Consider the following 18693-nt stretch of genomic DNA (forward strand, 5'->3'; position numbering starts at 1 on the left):
TCTAGCCCCAGTCTACCCACTGTTTCCTGCATGCACTGAGCCCTCAACGCTCTTTCCTTCCGCCTGGCATCTGCTTTCCCTGCACGTCTGGGGTCATCTCAGACACACCCCTTGGACACTGGAAATTCTTGGGGCACCCATGTCAAAGTTGATTCCTGGGGTATACAAAGGTCGCAGAGAGTTGGTCTGCCTGCTACTCCCCTCCACCCCCTGGCTCTGGGAAGCAGTCCCAGAGTTGGAGGCTGGAGCTGGACCAGACCCATGATCCCCTCCCCCATCATTGTCATGGCTTCCTGTGGGCTTCAGGGACCCTACGCCCTTGTCCCTGTGCTCCACACAGGCACTGCTCACCTGTGCCGCCTCTTCCTCCGGGACCCGGAATCAGACCTGTGTGGTGATAAAGGAGCTCTCCTGAGCCAGCCTGGCTTGACCTGGGGATCCCAGTCCTGGGTGCAGGGAAGTGAGGGGAGGCCGGGGTTGGGGGGCAGTAAGGTACCTGTCTCTGCGGTGCTTCTTTACACTCTTCTTTTTCTTGCGCAGGGGTGAGGCGCTCCCACAGCTGTGGACACAGGGGTGGGTTCTAGTGAGCTGGGGAGGGGAGCTAGAAATGACTGTAAAAGCCTGGGGGCCTGGGGTATGGAAGCTGGGAGTGGGATTCTAGGATTCTAACTCCCCATTGTGGAGTGACCCCAGGTCCAAAGACTGGATTGTCAAGGTCCCTACAGGTAGTCATCCTCGGTCCTGGGTACTCTTCTGAGCCCCTTGGCACTATAAGCTAGGGTGGTTGAAACCCAAAGGTTAGGGCCTCCAGTGGTGGGATTCCCAGCCTCGGTGGGGAAAAGCTGGCACATTGGCAGTGTCCAGAGTCCAGGACCTAAGATGTCAGGCCTCCTATCTGCAGGGCGGCTTTGGGGTCCCCCCCACCCACTGACATGTCCCACCCTGGGCCCCAACCTGCCCACCACCTTCATTACTGACCTGCAGTCTGACTCTATTCTCCTCTTTTTGCTGAGGGTAGATGTCAGGAGAAAGGACAGATAGACGCGTTAATCGGGGCCCTAGGGTCTCAGGGCAAGGAAGGGTGGACAAGGACATGGGGGAAGAACATATAAGGCAGCTCACATTTGGGGTGGTGGGTTCAGAAACCTTGGGGGAGGGCCAGGGGGATGGTAACACGGGAGGGAAGGTCGGTGTGTCGGGTTCTGGGGGGTGGGGTCTCGGAGAAGGGAAGGGGCTCAACGAGGGGCGGGGCCTAGCGAAGGGGAGGAGCTGAGTGAGGGGAGGGGGTGAGTTGTGGGAGGAGCTGAGACAGGGCAGGGCTCACAAATGGGTGTTGCTCACGGACGGGCACCTCCGCCCTTCCCGCGCCCTCCCGGGGCCCTGCGCCTCTCTCACCGGCTTCTCCGGTGGCCGCCTTTCTTTTTCTTCTTCTTCTTGGGAGGGGGCGACGCTGAGCTGCTGGACCAGTGCTTGGTCCTGGGCGAGAAGGGGCGCCGGGCGGTGAGCGGGGCGGCCCCGCGCTGCCCTCCCCCCCGCCGCGGCGGCCGCTCACCTGTACCCCCGGTGCCCGCGGTAGCAGGCGGCCGGGCAGTCGCAGTCCACTGGGCCGTCGTCCTCCTCGAAGGGCGCGTACTCCAGGCCCGGCTCTGCGCCCTCGGTTGGCCGCGGAGTCTCCGCCACGCTGCCGGCGACAAGGACGCTGACCACCCGCCTCCGCCGACCGCCTGCCCGCTGCCCATTCTTAGACGCCGCGCGCTCACCTGGCCCCGAGGTCCTTGGGTTGCGGCGGCGGCTCCAGGGAAAGGCCTGGGAGGCATGAGCCGGGGCGCGGGATCTGCGGCCCCACCCTTCGAGACCAGGCGGAGATTTGGGTAACCTAACCCGGTCTGCCTTTCTAGGTCCCCAGCCTTCGGGGACAAGGTATGCCAAAGAGAAAGAGGAGCACCCAGGCGTCCACTTAGCCCTCATCCCTTGTAAGTTCTACCCCTCTCAGGCTGCCCTCGCTCCTGAGCCCCTTCCTCACCGAGTCTCCTCCTATGCCCCCGCCCCCTCACTGAGCCAGCTGTTGACCCCCGCTGCCCTATTCCGGAGCCCCTCCCCGCCCTCCTTCCCTCACTGAGCCCCACTCTCGCTCCCTCCTGAGCTCCCCTTCGTTGACATCTGTCTTTCTGAGTCCCTGAGCCCCCTACCCCCTGCTGATGGCCCGTGCCTCTTCCCCTCCTCTCCTCCTGCTCCCGCCCTGCCTCAGCCTCTGAAATATTCATAGCCTCTCCTCTGCAGCCTCCTGAGGCCTCGCTGCTCATCTCCCGCTGCTGGGCTGTCCTCATCAATCACCCGCCAGTGGCGGAGGGTGCCGGCCTCAGCACTCTGCGGCTTCCCGCACTCTCCATCCGTCTTGCAGAAGTCCCTGCTTCACTCAGCAGGGACCCGCCACCTCTCGTCCCTGCTCAACTGCGGAGCCCCTAGTCCTTGTCTGCCACGGATGTTTGTCGCTCCCCGTCTTTCTCAGGGTGTTGCCCTTGTTTTCCTGTCTACAGGCAGCCGGGGAAGAGCGTGGGTTTTGGAAGTCTCAGACAAGCTCTCATCATGCGCCGTCGCTGAGCCACTGTGTGGCCTGGGACCTGTCATATGCCCTGCACCCTCCCCCCTTTTTGATGCTGGGCATTGAACCTAGGGCCCTGTGCACGCTAGGCAAGCAGTCTAGCCTGGAGCTACACCCCAGCCCTGTGAGGCCCTTCTCTGCGCTGCTTCTCCAAGATGGAGTGATAACTGTTACAGGACTTTTGGGGAAATTCACAGAGGTAATGAATGCTGGACATTTTTTTTTTTTTTTTCCCCCTAAAGAAGCTTACAAGTGGCTTTCCAGAGGCCTGGCATCACTAGAATGGGTTCCAGGGGTTCCAGGGGGGTGAACCCTCATCTTCCATTTGTCATCCACAGTGGCTCAGATGGGGCCCCTCCTAGGGGGGAGGCTCAGCCCTGGTTTCAGGAGAACTGCCTTCTCTCCTGGGTGCCGCCCACTTGGCTCACCCTTCCGGGCACAGCAGGAGGGAGGCCAGGGCTTGAATGCAGAGTGTTAAGGATATGAGCTTTGGATTCACACAGGTGGGTTTGAATCCAGGCATGACTGGACTGGCAGATGGAGGTCCTTATCTCTGCAAGGAGGAAAAGAATGTCCCAGCTTTGAGCGGAGGATTAAGTAGCATCTCTCTGTGAAGCCCCTGATAGGAGTCCTGGCCTGTGACCGTTCTGCCTGCACCTGGTAGCCACTGTCAGGCAGGGGTCCTCTGTTGGCACCTACACACCAAAGCCTCTTCCAGGGAGAAATGACACAGCGGTGCAGAAAAAAGAGACAGAGTGAAAGGAGGCAGGTCACAGGCATGGGGTGAAGAAGAGTCTTAGGGGACCAGTCTCCAGCAAGGCACCCTCTAATTGACCATTTAAAGGCCAATTTGGTAAGAAAAAAATGTAACCCAAATATGACAGGTTTATCTAGCCTTGAGGCCAGTCTCAAGAATGTCGTCCAATTCCCAAACACCCAGCTGGCCCTGACAGCCTTGGAGTCACATGGTGGTAGGAAGGTTTTTCTGGGGTGATGGAGGAGAGACTCATGTCATCCTCCTGCCCCCACAGAGTCAAACACCCCCACATCCCTTCATTCAAACCTCTCTGCTTCTCTCTGGGTTGCTCTTCCTGAAGCCAGTAGCCTCCTACCTCCTGTCCCTGTCCTGGAATCTCCAACTCCCTCCGCCTGTCCAGCCCTCTATGCTCCTAGGGCCCGTCGCCCACTGCACAGCTCCTCATACACAGGAATGTCTGACTCATAAAATATAGTCTTTAGCAACATAAGGGCACCTCAGATAGTATGTGGGTGAGCCAGTGGGGGAGGGAGCTTCAGTTGATCCTGACGCGAACATGCTGAAGGTTATTTACAAAATAAAATAGCTCAGTCTGGGTTGCACCTCCTGGAGGACATTTTCTCCCCACCCTCTACTGCCTCCCCCATCCACCCTCTTAGAGAGGGTGTCTCTCACTTTCCTGTCCCTGCTAGATGGAGACTGTAGGGGTCTTATCTGCTGGGGAGCATTGGAGGATGAGCTTAAGGTAAGCAGGCTCAGGACAGGCAAGGTCTCAAATCCTTCATCTTCTTGGGCTTTTTTTTTTTTTTTTTTTTTTTTTTTTTTGGTTTGTCTGTTTTTTTCCAGTGCTGGGGATTGAACCCAGGCCCTCACACATGCTAGGCAACTGCTCCACCACTGAGCCACGTTCCCAGCCCTGTCCTGGGAATTCCAGGGATAAAAATGGATATGGACTGAGGCTTCTATTGCTGGTTTTGTTCTGTGGTCCTGAGGATCAAACTCGGGGCTTGAGCATGCTGACCATGTGCCCTGCCACCGAGCTACCACCTCAGCCCCCTTTGCTGGCTTTGTGCTCCTGGTTCCACTACATCTGTTTGGGGAGGGGGGTTTCACAGGGTTAGAACCCCAGGTTCTCTTTTCTTGTCCCTGTACCCATTTTATAGATGGGAAAACAGACCCAGAGAGAGAAAGGACTAGTTCCTGTAGAGTTGGGACCTTTAAGGCAAATATTAAGTTCAGCTGTGCAACTGGCCTTTTATTTTTTTCCAGTACTAGGGATTGAACCAAGGGGCACTTAACCACTGAGCCACATCCCCAGCCCTTTTCTGCATTTTGAGACAGGGCCTCGCTAAATTGCTGAGGCTGGCTTTGGACTGCCTCAGCCTCCTAAGCAGCTGGGATTACAGGCATGTGCCACTGTGCCCAGCTACACCTGGCTTTGAGAATTCACGGGCAGACAGGACAGCCCTTGAATTTGCTGGTGGGCCTTCCCTGCCATAGACCGTATCCAGAGCTGGGCTTTTAGCTTGACCCTCCCTACTTCATGGGGACAGCTGTGGATGTGTGCACCACGTGTGTTTAGCATTTTATGCTCTTAAATTCATGTTCGTTACCTAGCTGACCCTCATCATGTCCATGGAGTGGGCAGAGGAGGTGGCGCCCCACTGTGCTAACAAAATGAGCCCCGAAGAACTGACCAAAGCAGGTGCAGTCTGCTGCTGAGGGACAGAAGATGTACTGTGGTGGGAACAGAGCCCTACGAGGACATGTTGGTCCTGCCACCCGGCAGAGCTCAGACCCCGAGACCTCATGTCATGTGCTCTTCCTTAGGCCCGCAGTGTTGCTAATTAACTTCCGCTGGTTCCCATTAGCCTGGAGCATCACGGCCAATGGACTGATGAACGCATCCAGAAAGAGGGGGGATTCCAGGCACAGGGACTGCCCTCTCTGCCCAGTCACTCAGCCTGCGTGCCAGGACTGTCACGGACCTTGGTTAGAGTGGGAACAGGAGGGGTCAGCTCTAGCACCACATGGTGAGCTGCTGCCTGTTATAATTACAGCCCAGGTGACAGGCACTCTCCCATCAATTAGCATGTACTCATCACATTTGATCACTGGGTGCTCTGTGACACGGGGACCATCATTAATATTCCCATCTTGTGGCTGAAACAAGGAGGAACAGAGAGGTCATACTCTGTACAACATCAGCTATGTTGGAGTGGGGTGGGGGGAAGCCTGGCATTTGGTTCTTCTGTTCATGTAAGGAAGCAGCTTATGAGTACTGTTTTTCACAAACCGTCTTTCCCAGGATTTTGTTATCTAACTATGAAAACAATGTTTGTTGGACTGGGGAAGAAATAAGAATCGCAGGCAGCCAGGAGAAGCACAGGAAACACTGGATGTGCTCAGAAGAGGAGAAGAGACAATTTTCCCCCAGGGAGATAAGCAATGTGGTTTTTAAAGGCTCGTGTATGGTGGGGTGTGTGTGTATAGGTGTACTTGAACCCACGTGGAGGGGACTACAGTGTTTGGGGGCTGGGGACCAGAATAAAAGTGGAAATGTGCAGGACTCGGAGGAACAGCAAGCAGTCAGGCTGGCCGATGCCAAGAGGGTAGATGGGGCCAGGGCTCCAGAGCAGGGAGGCTTGTACACCAGGCAAAGGAACCCAGGCTTGGTCTCTTGGGTGCTAAGGAGCCACAGGTGGCTAAAGAGGACTCTCCACATCCAAGCAACCTCCAGAGCCAAAAGCTGCTCTGTTTTCGGCACCTCACTCCTTCGCCCCTTCACCTCCCCCACAATCCAGTTTAAGTCCAGCTGTCTTGTTAGTGTCTCTGCAGTTCCACCTCCTAAAGGGAAGGGTTCCCAAATACCTGCTCATCTCATTCCACTTGATCCCCACTATATATGGAGTCGTATCTAGACACTGCAGTAGCATGATGTTCTGGTGTCCAGTAAGGAGGGTGGACTACAGAGGTGACTGTCATAAGGAGCTGTCACTCAAACCAGTTAACCTAGGGAAGAAGGACAGCCCCTGGGGACAGAAAGCTCCAGAAGTGACCCTGCCCCTGTGATGAAGCCAACCTGTGCTCTTATAGTCCTTCAAAACCCCCAGGGTGGTCTGGCTTTGTCATTTAAATCTAGGAGGGCATCAAATTTCTCCGTGTCCCCATAGTCTACAATGCAGGGAGCGTGAGGTACAAAGGAAAGATACAGGGACTGCTGGAGGTCAGAGGGCTTCATAGGCCCTGGGGGGATCCCCCCAGTTGGCAGATGAAGATAGCCGGGCAGAAGGGAATAAATCAAGGTCAGCTGAGTACCTGGGATGGTGGTGGTGGTTTTCTAGTGGTGACGTGTGTGTTTGCCGTCTGCCAGGCTTTGATCCCCCCCGCACGCTGTCTCATTTAATTTCCTCAACAACCCTGTGACGTAGGCACTCACATCTCCATTTCATAGATAAATCACTGGAGACCCAGAGAAGTCAAGGACTTGCCCAAGTCACACAGTAGGGTCTAGTGGAACTGGGATCCCACGGGGTTCACTGGGAACTTAGAGGTTTGGCCACGTGGTGTCTGTCTCCAGAGCTTGTGCGCTCTCTCCCATCCCCCTTCTAAGAAGTGAGCTAAGAAGCAAAGACCTAATCAGATGCTGGGTCCCTAGGAACTGTGGCCTGCCCTCCATCAAGGCCGCCTCTTTGCCTCTGACCAGGGCAGCCTGGATTCAGCACCACGGACAGCTCCCCTCAGTCTTTGTCCCAGGCACTGGCCGCCAGCTGCTTCAGCGGTTGCGTTCATTGTTGGGAATACTATTTTAATACCATTTAAGCTGCCTGAAGGGTAAGACGACTCCTCTCTTGCTACATGAATGGAGAAACCGGGGCTTCGGGGAAAACAGGGCAAGCCACACTGTTCTAGGTACAATATACAAGCAAAGAAATGATAAAGATTCTGTCCTGAAACTGACAGCATGGTGGAAAACCAACCTCTGGGTTATGGACAGGGGAAGGGGACTCAGCAGAAGCCATCAGAGGGGCAGAGGAAATTCATGGAGAGCTGCATCCTGGGAGCAGAGGGGAACGTGGCTTCCAGAAGGGGAAGCACAGTGGCAGCACATGCTGCAGTAGCATGATGTTCTGGTGTCCAGTAAGGAAGGGTGTACTACAGAGGTGACTGCCACGGCCTGCAGAGAAGCCATGTGCCAGGGTAAGCGGAGCCCAGGTGGCCTGGCCACGCAGACCTCAGAGTCATGGGGGCCGAAGCCAGATCTCTGTGGTTTATAGAAGTGGAGACAATGGGTACCATACACTCCTTATGAAACAGGCCGATAAAGGAAAGGAAAACGTGGGGCTGTAGGTAAACTAAAAAGCAGGGTTGATGTCTTCTTTGGGATTGGAATTAGGCTAAGAGGAAGGAACCCAAGAAAGGGAAGAACTGCTAGCTTGAGCGAGGGGGGCAGTTGTCACAGGGAAGGTTCTGAGAAAGTGGGAAAAGTAGAATCCAGAAGGTCTCTCGTTCTTGCTCCCACCGGATGGGAGAGGAAAGCATGGATGACTTTCTAGAGGGGCCTTGGGGCTGTTTGAGGGGGCACAGTTCAGAAAGCCAGGATCTTCTTGGTTGGTGGTAGCATCAGAGAGAATCTGGTTGTCAGGAAGATGAGAAGGGAGGAGAAGGGCCCACCCTGCCTGTGAAGATAGGGGATGGTGTGGCGGCTCTGAGTTCTGGGAGGCTGAAGAGAAGGACTTGGTGTTGGCCACCCCTGGATCCTCACCTGGGGTCCAGAGAGGAGGCTGAGCCTAGCTCCCTGAGGTCACCCTTGAACTCCCTGCCAAACCTGAGGTTGACTGACTGCTTTCGCTACAATCCTGGCCAGAGACATGAGGTCTAATTAGGCAACTTGGAACATAGTCGGTCCTGGCAATGCAGTAGGTGGTAGGGAAGTCCCCACTGGGGTTCTTGTCCTACACTTCCAGCCAGAGAAGCCCGGGATGCTGGTGCTGCTGAGGAAATTGGACGCTAGGAAGGGGAGGGCCCATTCAAGAGGATGCAATGACAGCCCGAGCACGTGCCACCTGGTAGGCGCGGAGCTGGGCCAACCCTCCAGTCATGACTGGACTCCAGCAGGCACAGCCTGTGCCCACCCACCTAACGCCACCTGACCCATCTTCCTCATGGTTGCAAGTGATGCACAGTCCACTCTGATCTGAGTCCAGATCTACCTCTCTGCAACTTCCCTGTTTGTGCAACCCACAGCTCACCACTGCGCCCCATCCTGAGGCTGCAGAGGTGAGGCCTCCTGGGAGCCCACACCCTCGTGCCCTGCTGAGCCTTTGGCACTGGTGTGTGGGTTTCCACCTTTTGGAGCACATGTTGGCTCTGGGGTCATGTGGCCAGCCAGTGATAACGCTGGGGTCAGAGCATTTCTGGAGTTTCCTCATTTGCAGCCCAGGATTCCCTGTGGGCTGTGTCTCCCACCCCTCCCACAGCTGAGCCTTAGATAGAAGATGGGACAGGCAGGGGGAGGCCCTTGGTGACACCCAGGTGTCCCTGACTTGTGTGCTGGACCAGGCCAGAGCTCCCAGTCAGCAGGGTCCACACTCTCCCCTCCTCCACCCACCTGGGCCCCACCACCTGAGGGAGGACCTGGACGGGCCCTCTGGCTCCCTTGTGCCAGAGCCTGCCCCTCCCAGGGAGCACTCACATGTGGACTCCAGGCCGGTCCTCCCTGGTGAGCACTCCTTCCTTCTCCATCAGCATCTGCCGGAACGTCCCCACCTTCTGCCGGATCTCCTCCTCCGAGTACCTGTGGGGCACAGGGAGCTGAAGGGCTGCTTTCCTGGCTTGTGCTCCCTCCCTTTGCCTCTTCCCCAGCCCATGGTCACAAGGGCACCCCCAGCTGGCGAGAACCTGTCTGAAGCCACAGAACCCTGCCAGGCCCTCTGCACTGAGGAAGCTCAAGGCCTGACCATGTGCACCGGGCCAGCAACCAACCGCCCAAACAGACCACCCATACTCCATCAGCCAGAGGGAGGAGTTAAGCCAGGCGTGGCCTTAGTCCCAGTGACATGGGAAGTGGAGCCTCACCTAGCCAGGGAGTTCAGGGCCAGCCTGAGTAGCTGAGAGAAGCAACAGAAAAGTAACAGACAAACCAAAGAGTTGCTCCCAGAGGTGGGAGAGCTGACCCGGGGTGTGCCAGACTCCAGCCTCAGAGGTCGCTGTCTAACATCTCGGGGACGTTTCTCAGGAGAAGTGAGGATCCTGGCTGGGACACAGGCATGTCCCCACCTTTTTTTTTTTTTTTTTTTTTTAACCAGGAATTGAACCCAGGGATGCTTAGCCACTAAGCCACATCCCCAGTCCTTTTTATTTTTTATTTTGAGACAGGGTCTGGCTAAGTTGCTGAGGCCCTTGCTAAGTTGCTGAGGCTGGCCTTGAACCTGCAGTCCTCCTGCCTCAGCCTCCCGAGCTGTTGGGATTACAGGCTAGCGCCACCGTGCCTGGCAGGCATGGCCTTTTCTGCTCTCTTGGTCTCACTGACAGCTGATCCTCACAGCAGCCTTGGCAGGTCCTCAGAGCAGGCTGACCTCTGCAAGATCAAGGCTGCCAAGGGGCTTGCCTGGGTCCTCATGGAACATCCATTGCCTGCCTCTGCTGCTGGCTTGAGAGGGGTGGAAGAAATCTGGGCCTGGAATGGAAGCTCCTGGCTTCTCTGCCCTTGTTCTCCCTCCTGGAGCTCAGACTCGGACTAGGGGCTAAAGGGAAGAGCTATCCACTCCTCCCCACCCCCAGCACCCGGCCCTGGGGTCTCCATCATGCTCTCTCTGCAGCTCTGTGACAGCACTTTCCTGGCCTCTGCCATCTGATCACATCCTGTGTCTGTCCCAATGACAGGGCCAACCCTCCCACTAGTCCCTCTATGAAAATGGTATGCTGTTCTCTCGCAAGGACCTCGTCTCTCTTTCCTCCTTTATCTTTTCCTGCACTCCTTCCACAAACATTAGCAGGACAGCAAGTTAGCAAGTTTCGAGCCTTAAAACAAACACACGCATCCTTTGACTGGTAGATCAGCTTCCAGGTTGTGGAACCGGTCATAGCTCAAGCACAAAGACTTGCCTCTCTGGATGTCGACAGCAGGATGGGTCCCCCTGACCAGTTCTGTGTCCGCATTTGTGTTTCCATAGCAACCTAGTCCTCCCAGACCCTGGCAGGTGCTTCCTGCTCCAGTAATTATCTCTTGACTTGTCTGTATCCTGCACTGGCCTGGAGATCCCTGAGGGCATGGGCTATCTGTCTAGTTGGCTGTGATGTCCCCAGTGCCTGGCATCATGCCTGCCATGCTGTGGCATCCAAAGTGTTCTGATAAATGAGTAGCTGGTAAGGGAGACGCACTGGAGAGTTTGAAGATGGTTCCAGTGCTGTGTGGCTGGAGGATAGGGAGCTGGACACAGTGGGGACAGGGACCTGGGAGCAGGCAGGCTGGCATCGAGCCACTGTCCAGATTCACGTAGGCGATGGTGAGTCAGAGTGACCTGAGAGGGGAGGGAAAGCAGCCGACAAGAGTGATCTGGGAGGGAGGATGCAGGGGGCCCCACTGAAAGGCATGGGGGCTGGATCAGGGGTACTGGCTCCTTCTTAGCCTGTCCCTGACCCGACTCTGCAGGCTCAGGCTTCGGTGCAGCTGTGATAGGGAGGACAGGGTCCTGGTCTGCTGGGGTGGGTGCAGGCCTCCCTGTGCTGAGGCCTCTCACCCAGCTTCACAGCCCCTGGGCCCCGCCTAGCGCAGCAGATCTCAGTCTCAGCATTTCCTGGGAGGCCTGTTGGCCTGGCTACTTGTTGGTCTGGCCAGTTGGACTGTCCCAGGGCCCAGAAAGGATTGGTGGCTTCTCTCTGAGCAACGGAGGCACAGAACAACTGCTCCATGTCACCTTCTCCTCAGGACACTCACTTGTCATTGTTACAAAGACAATGCAGAGACAAATGGCACTTGGCCCCTGACTCATAGACCCCTGGGAGGGAGACGGAGGCACTGGCCTGAGACCCTGGGCCAGGCAGGACTGGGGAGGAGACAGCTCAGAGCGAGGCTGGGCCAGCTCTACAGGTGCTCGGGTGGGGCTGCAGAGCAGGGTCGGAACCCCCATAGCTGGGGGTCTGTGGAGCATGCAGTGACTGGGAGGTGGGTTTCTCTGAGACCTGGACTGGCCCATGTGCTGGGGCCTGGAACTCACCCCAGAGCCAGTAGGTCGCGGGCAAGCTACCCAGCCCAGGCACCGTTGGGGGCGGCAGTGTTGGTCTGAACCAGCTCAGAGACTTGGGGAGGGTTTTCCTGCCCTGGAGTGTCTTGCTGGGAGAAGCTGAGGGACCAGGGATGTCACCTGGTTATTGCACAGAGATCTCAAGTGTGGCTGCCACCTCTGCCTCTCTCCTTCCTCCAGATCACTGAGGCTCAACTTTCTCTGCCAAGGCCATGAGGGACCATCATTGAGGGGACAGGCAGTAGAGCTAGGTAGTCCTGTTTCAGTCCTGGCACCCCAACTTACTAGCTCTGTGCCCTGGGCAAATCTGTACAGTTTCCCTAGCCTTACCTTTTACATCCATGCAATGGGGACATGACCAGCCTAATAAGGTTGTCATGAGGTTTGAGGTAGGTGCTGCCCTTAAAGCACTTTGCACAGAGCTCGGCATATAGTAGGTGCTCAGTAAATGGTAGCAACTGAAGCTTATTTGTTCCAGTGAAGTGGGGACAGAGGGTCTAGTTTCCTTGCCTTTTTTCAGCCCAGACCTCTGCCAGATCAGTGTGGCGCCAGGGCTTCAGGAATCACCTGGGCCTCCTCTCTCTGCTTTTCCAGAAGGCTAAGGCTGATATGGGGGCAGGGAGGCTGCTACCCAAACCACACTCCCTGAGGAGGTGGCAGCCCTGCCACCCTAAGGCTGTGAAGAAGGCCTGGCTGGCCTGGCCAAAGCCTCAGGCTCCAAGTCAGAGGTGGAGAGTGGGGTTGGGGCGGGCACTGATGTCGGCCTCCATGCCCAGCCTCCTGGCTTGGGTGCTCCTCCAGCCCTCAGGCTTCTGCAGGCCCTGAAGGAAGGACTCACCAAATTCCTTGTGGCTTTGGGGTCTTCCCGGGTCACTTACTAGGGCAGAGGCAGGTGAGGTTCCCGGGAAGGAAATGTTTGGTCCTGCCTGTCCTGGCCCAGTCTGTGCTTTTAACATGATCATCTTTACCCAGCTCCGAGGGTGTGGTGGCTTCATCCCCATTTTACAGATGAGCAAACAGAACAGGGAGAGGAGGGGCTCACGGCCCACAGCCCAGCTAGGGGCAGAACCAAGCTGTCCTCATAAGGAGCACCACGGCAAGAGGTGGGTAGGGTGAGGGGCTCAACGCTGGGGCTCTGTGGCCCTGGTCCCCACAGCTGTGTGCAGAGGCTGCTGGGAAGGTGACGTCAAGTGCGGCATCAATTGCCAGCAAATTAGCCATCCATCCATCAACATTAAGGGCAGGGATTGCTTTTTAATGGGGCCAGCGAGCCTGTCTGCTTGTGACTGGTGGCGATATTTGTCAAGTGCGAATGAACCCATATTGGCAGACATGAACATCAGTGACTAGATTTTATAACGGAGTTGAGTCCCTATGTGTTTACTGAGCACTTGGCGGGGACTGGTGGGGTCTGTGCTTCGGTCCAGTGGGCCCCCAGAACAGCCCCAGAAGGCAGGTTGCCTGTGGTACAGGCGAGGAAGCTGTGGCTTGGCCAAGGTCACTCACGGCTTGGACTCAGAGTGGCTGTGTCCCACTCCCCACCAGGTCACACGGCCACTGAAGGACAGGAAGGTGGGGAAGGGCAACTCCAGCTTTCAGAGGAGATGCCAGTCTAGGGATCCCCTGGAGGAGGACTCGGGCAGGGGGGACCCTGACCACATCCTGAGATCTAGTGGGTGTTTCCCGCTCTGCTCAGGCTCAGGAGGGAGGGGCCCTGGGGATGAGGGACAGCATGGGCTCTGCAAAGGGAAGGTCAGTGAAAAGGAGGGCTGCAGTGGGGGCGCGGAGGGTGGGCAGGGCAGGGGAGGAGGGCTGGAAGTGGGTGAGGCTGTTCCCTCTCTGTCCCTGTAGTCCTGTCCCCCACCCACATCACCTGCTGTCCCACAGCCCTGGAGTCTCCAGCTCAGCAGGGTTGGCAGGTTTAATAAAGGTCCTGAGGCGCTCTCTGCAGAGGATGCTCTGCCCCACGCCCTAACCCAGCCCCTGGGATTTCATTCCCTTTTCCTGAACCCGCAGCCCATCCCTGTGGTTCACCGCCAGCTGGAGGCCTCTTCTCTGCCCTCTGCATCCTCCCTCTCAGCCATCCCTCTCTGCAGGAGCCTCCTCCGTCCTACCTGGTCCCTGCCAGAGGTGAGCTCTGCCTTGCTCAGTTTCTTCTACCTGCCAGCAGCCCCGCCTGCGGCTGCCCCGGAAGCTAAGTAGAGGCTCAGCCTTGGCCCACCTTCAGCAAGTGGCTATCTCTGAGCTTTAATGTCTCTAGCTCTGCAGAGATGCTCCCCTGTCTTGGCCGCCTCCTGGGGAGCCCAGGAGGCCTGTGTGTTCAGACACAAGCGGTTTGGAAGAACTGCTGGCCTCAGGCGGTGTCTGGGCCCCCTGTAGCTCCAGATCCCGATCCTGGGCACAGGTGGCCCCCTGCGGCAGGTGGTCCACGTTTTCCATGCACTCAGGGCAGATGCCAAAGGGAGCTTTGGGGCCCCGGCTGTCCCTGGAGCTGCACAGACGGGAACAGCTTTGTGTCTGTGCCTCCAGCCCCCGAGTGAGGGCTTCTGGCCTCCCTTAGACTTGGGAACGTGTGCGCATGTCCCCAGCCTTTACTGACTGGTTGGAATTGCTACCTCTCCTCCTCGGTGTGACAAGCTCCTGCTCATCCTTCAGAGTCCATTCAAATGTCCTGTTCCCTGCCAGCCTTCCCTCTGCTCCCAGGATCTCTCCTTGGGGCCCCAGAAGTGCTTGGCCCTCACCCCTCATGTCCTATAACCACAATTCTAGTCTGCCTGGTGGTGGATGTTAACCTGCTTGTTTCTGTTCTGCGATGGTACGTGGAGGTGGGAGGGCGTCTTTGAGGATAGGAAGTGACCTGAACCCAGCAGGTGATTCCTTTGCTGAAACCATAGTCACCCCTGGCACATACTAAGTGTCTAAGTGTTTTCTTGCCTGGCTGCAGGACTGGCTTGGCAGCTTGATCCACCCATTTTATAGATGGGGAAACCAAGGCCTCAGACCTAGTGGTGCTATACCGAGCTAGAGCCCCAGCCCTTTTTATTTTTTATTTTGAGACAGGGTTGCTGAGGCTGGCCCTGAACTTGCAATCCTCCTGCCTCAGCCTCCGGAGAAACTGAGATTACAAGTGTGGGGGCCATGGGGCTGGACTTGTCATTGATGTTTACATGCTCCCCCTGGGGGCTGGGTGTTTCTGGGGGTGGGGACTGTGTCTCCTTGACTTCTGTGAATCCAGAGCCCCGCCCCAGCGGGTGTTCTAAGGCAGCTCCAAAGGCAGCTCGTAGGCTGAATAGGAAGGGGCCAGCGAAGGATGGGCTGGGCTTGCCATGGTTGCCCAGCGGATCCACGAGGCTGGCCCCCGCTGGCCGGGCCGCCTGGTCCCGCGCTCCCCCCCGCCTCACTCACCCCTGCTCCTCCATCATCTCCTGCAGCTCCATGCATTTGAGCTCCACGCGCCGCTTGCGCTCGTGGTCCAGGATCTCGCGGTGCGCGCGCTTCACCAGGCCCGGCTCCGCGGCGCGCGGCTCCTCCTCTGCCCGCGGCCAGGCCCCCGACGAGGCTCCGGGCTGCGGGAAGCCGTTGGCGGCGTCGGGTGGGGATGGCATGCTGGCCGCCCCGTTGTTGACGGTGGAGGACATGGCGGGTGGCCCCGGAGCCGCTGACCTCGGCCGCCGGCCCTGCGGGACAGAGACCCGAGGCGGGATGGTCACTTCTGGGCCACCTGCTAAGCTCCCTTCTGCGAGTTAATCCTGGAGATTGACGGGCGCTCACGGCTCTAATCCGCTTCCTCTCAGGCCCAGAGCGCACAGATGACAGGTTGCACCTTTGGGTCACACCTCAGGGCATGAATGGGGTTGGCTGCGCCGTCCCCATCTGGAAGTGGGGTGCAGGCTGGATTAGATGGCCTGTACAGGCTGTAGGCTGGGCCTGCGTCATCCCCAGGGACCTGGTGACTACCTAGGGCCACCCCTCTGCCCTGTGCAGATGCCTGGGTCACCCACTGCTGAGTCCCCAGTCAACAAGGCAACTCGGAATCTCTGTTAGTTTTATTTATTTATCGTTTTTCCTTCAGGCTCAGCTTAAACCATTCACACACACCCCAGCCCGCCGACCTGGCTCTGTCTAGTAGGGTCAAGACTACAGGCGCTTCTACCTCCCAGGCTTTACCCAGGGCAGCCCTGCAGATATGGGAAGCTGGGGCCTTCTCCAGGTTCCCAGGCCAGATGTACTTTTCAATCCCCATAGCGATCAGGCTAATTTCTCTATGCCATCATCCAGGTGGGGGTCTCCCCCACATTGCAGGCCACAGGTCTGTCACCTCCTTCGTCCTGGAAACACTGCTTCTAATAATGTGACCAAAGATGACATTGACATTAGCTTTCCAGGCAGTCAAATCCTTTCATAGTGGGCGTAAACATGGCTTAGAGATAAGAAGCCCTGGCTTCTTGGGTACAACTCTGGGCTACATCCAAAGTAAGACATGGCCCCCCCACCAACACACCAAGAGCCTCTACCTTAACAGGGGGAGGCACCTCCTGAGCTATTTTCATTTTCTTTTTCCAAGGCTCTGCTGGTTGCTAAGCAACTGGGAGGCCTCATTCCCAGGGAGTGGGAGGGGTGAGGAGGAAGGGGAGGAGGAAAGTAGAAAGAGGAGAAGGGATTGGGCTGCCTAGATACCCAGGAGGGGGCCTTCCCAGCACCCCCAACACCTTCCCCTTGCTGGCCTCAGAGTGCTGGGGAGGGGACAGTCAGAAACCAGAGGCAGAAAGGGGACTGGGAATGACAGGGGGATTGAAGGAGACAGAGGAGCGTGGTAATGAGGACAGAAGCTCCTTCACATGTCCTTGCCCCTGAGTTCCAAGACCCTGGGTTCTGGGCCATTGCCCTCCGCTCCTTGCTGAGTGACCCTGAGATGTCCCTGTCCCTCTCTGAGACTTTGATCCCTGCCTTGCTTGGGAGCATCATCCAGACTCCTCAGGAGAGGGGGTTCAGGGGCTTGGAGAGGGGGTTCTGGGGACTTGGAGAGGGGGTTTTGGGGGCTTGGAGAGAGGGTTCTGGGGGCTTGGAGAGGGGGTTCTGGGGTCTTGGAGAGGGGGATCTGGGGCTTGGAGAGGGGGTTCTGGGGCTTGGAGAGAGGGTTCTGGGGCTTGGAGAGGGGGTTCTGGGGTTTTGAGGAGGGGGTTCTGGGGCTTGGAGAGGGGGTTCTGGGGTCTTGGAGAGGGGGTTCTGGGGCTTGGAGAGGGGGTTCTGGGGTCTTGGAGAGGGGGTTCTGGGGTCTTGGAGAGGGGGTTCTGGGGCTTAGAGAGGGGGTTCTGGGGGCTTGGAGAGGGGATTCTGGGGCTTGGAGAGGGGGTTCTGGGGTCTTGGAGAGGGGGTTCTGGGGCTTGGAGAGGGGGTTCTGGGGTCTTGGAGAGGGGGTTCTGGGGGCTTGGAGAGAGGGTTCTGGGGCTTGGAGAGGGGGATCTGGGGCTTGGAGAGGGGGTCTGGGGCTTGGAGAGAGGGTTCTGGGGCTTGGAGAGGGGGATCTGGGACTTGGAGAGGGGGTTCCGGGGTTCAGAGAGAGGGTTCAGGGGCTGAGAGAGGGGGTTCCGGGGCTTGGAGAGGGGGTTCAGGGGCTTGGAGAGGTGGTTCCGGGGCTTGGAGAGGGGGTTCAGGGGCTTGGAGAGGGGGTTCTGGGGTCTTGGAGAGGGGGTTCTGGGGGCTTGGAGAGAGGGTTCTGGGGCTTGGAGAGGGGGATCTGGGGCTTGGAGAGGGGGTTCTGGGGCTTAGAGAGGGGGTTCTGGGGGCTTGGAGAGAGGGTTCTGGGGCTTGGAGAGGGGGTTCTGGGGTCTTGGAGAGGGGGTTCTGGGGCTTGGAGAGAGGGTTCTGGGGCTTGGAGAGGGGGTTCTGGGGCTTGGAGAGGGGGTTCTGGGGCTTGGAGAGAGGGTTCTGGGGCTTGGAGAGGGGGTTCTGGGGTCTTGAGGAGGGGGTTCTGGGGCTTGGAGAGGGGGTTCTGGGGTCTTGGAGAGGGGGTTCTGGGGCTTGGAGAGAGGGTTCTGGGGGCTTGGAGAGAGGGTTCTGGGGGCTTGGAGAGAGGGTTCTGGGGGCTTGGAGAGGGGGTTCAGGGGGCTTGGATATAGGGGTTCTGGGGGCTTGGAGAGGGGGTTCCTGGGGCTTACAAACAAGCAATTCCTCTAACCACCTTCCCCACCTCCACACCCTGCAGGCTCCCACCTCTGCCCTTAGACCCGCCTGAGCCCTGTTTTACCAGAGCTCCTTCTGGGAGCTACAGCAGGGTCACCGGGGCTGAGGGAGCCCTGCTCACCCTGCCGGGCTGACGTGGCCCCTCCATCTCCGGTGCACCTGAGCCATGGACAGGAGTGGCGCTGGAGGACCCTCATGGCCCGGCTCCCCCTCAGCTCACTTGTTGCCAAGTTTGACCCCTCATCCCCCCTTCCCAGCCCAGGCCCAGGCATCCATGTCCTCTCCTCCCTGTCACCATCTCCATCCATGCGCCTCCCTCTGGTGCGCCACCCCAGCATCCTGTCATCCTCCCTGCCCTAGACCTCTGCCCATCCATCCGTCCTCTGTCGGTACATGGCAGATCAGTCCAGGGGTGCACACCAGACAATGCTGTGCCCTGGGTCAGCCTCCCAGGCCTGTCCCTTGGCTCAAAGTTGTGGCCCAGCCCCGCCTCCTGGTCCAGCCTCACGCCTGCCATGGCCTCCACCTCTTGGCCTCCTCGTTCTCCTACTTGCCCTTCCCGTCCTGGGATTCTCCCCACTCGCTCCTAGTTGTTCCCAGAGTCACTGCTCATGGGCACTGTCACCTTCCGGAAGCCTGTCCGCATCCCTGTGGGGCCACAGGTCTGCTGCCCGACCGTAGAGCAACACTGTGCCTGACCCACATGGCGCTTGAGGAGCGCGAGTTGAACCACCAAGGACAACTGAGCAGGAGAGACAGCCGCGTGGGAGGCCCGGCTGCTGGCCCTGCGCTTCCTGCCCCTGCCCCGCGCAGCCACCCCTGGCGCACACTCCTTTTCTTATAGGGCTGCAGATCAGACCAAGGGCCTTGCACAGGCGGGGGGCAGGCACTCTGCCACTGAGGAC

General features: G+C 58.0%; 1 protein-coding gene across 3 annotated transcripts in view; it reads right to left on the reverse strand.

Annotated features, from left to right (window-relative positions):
* SRRM3 (serine/arginine repetitive matrix 3) overlaps window positions 1–18693 on the reverse strand; it is a 53613-nt gene that overhangs the window by 17064 nt on the left and 17856 nt on the right. For all 3 annotated transcript variants that reach the window (XM_079121644.1, XM_079121643.1, XM_079121645.1), the window contains exons 2-8: window positions 15011–15282; window positions 9055–9156; window positions 1553–1681; window positions 1396–1476; window positions 979–1008; window positions 497–559; window positions 352–387 (exon numbers count right to left, since the gene is read on the reverse strand). In XM_079121644.1, coding sequence (XP_078977770.1) covers window positions 352–387; window positions 497–559; window positions 979–1008; window positions 1396–1476; window positions 1553–1681; window positions 9055–9156; window positions 15011–15243 — 674 coding nt within the window. In that variant the 5' untranslated portion in view covers window positions 15244–15282. The remainder of the gene's footprint in view (window positions 1–351; window positions 388–496; window positions 560–978; window positions 1009–1395; window positions 1477–1552; window positions 1682–9054; window positions 9157–15010; window positions 15283–18693) is intronic.

The sequence above is a fragment of the Sciurus vulgaris genome (genome assembly GCF_902686455.1).
Source record: "Sciurus vulgaris genome assembly, chromosome: 18".
NCBI classification, from domain to species: domain Eukaryota; kingdom Metazoa; phylum Chordata; class Mammalia; order Rodentia; family Sciuridae; genus Sciurus; species Sciurus vulgaris.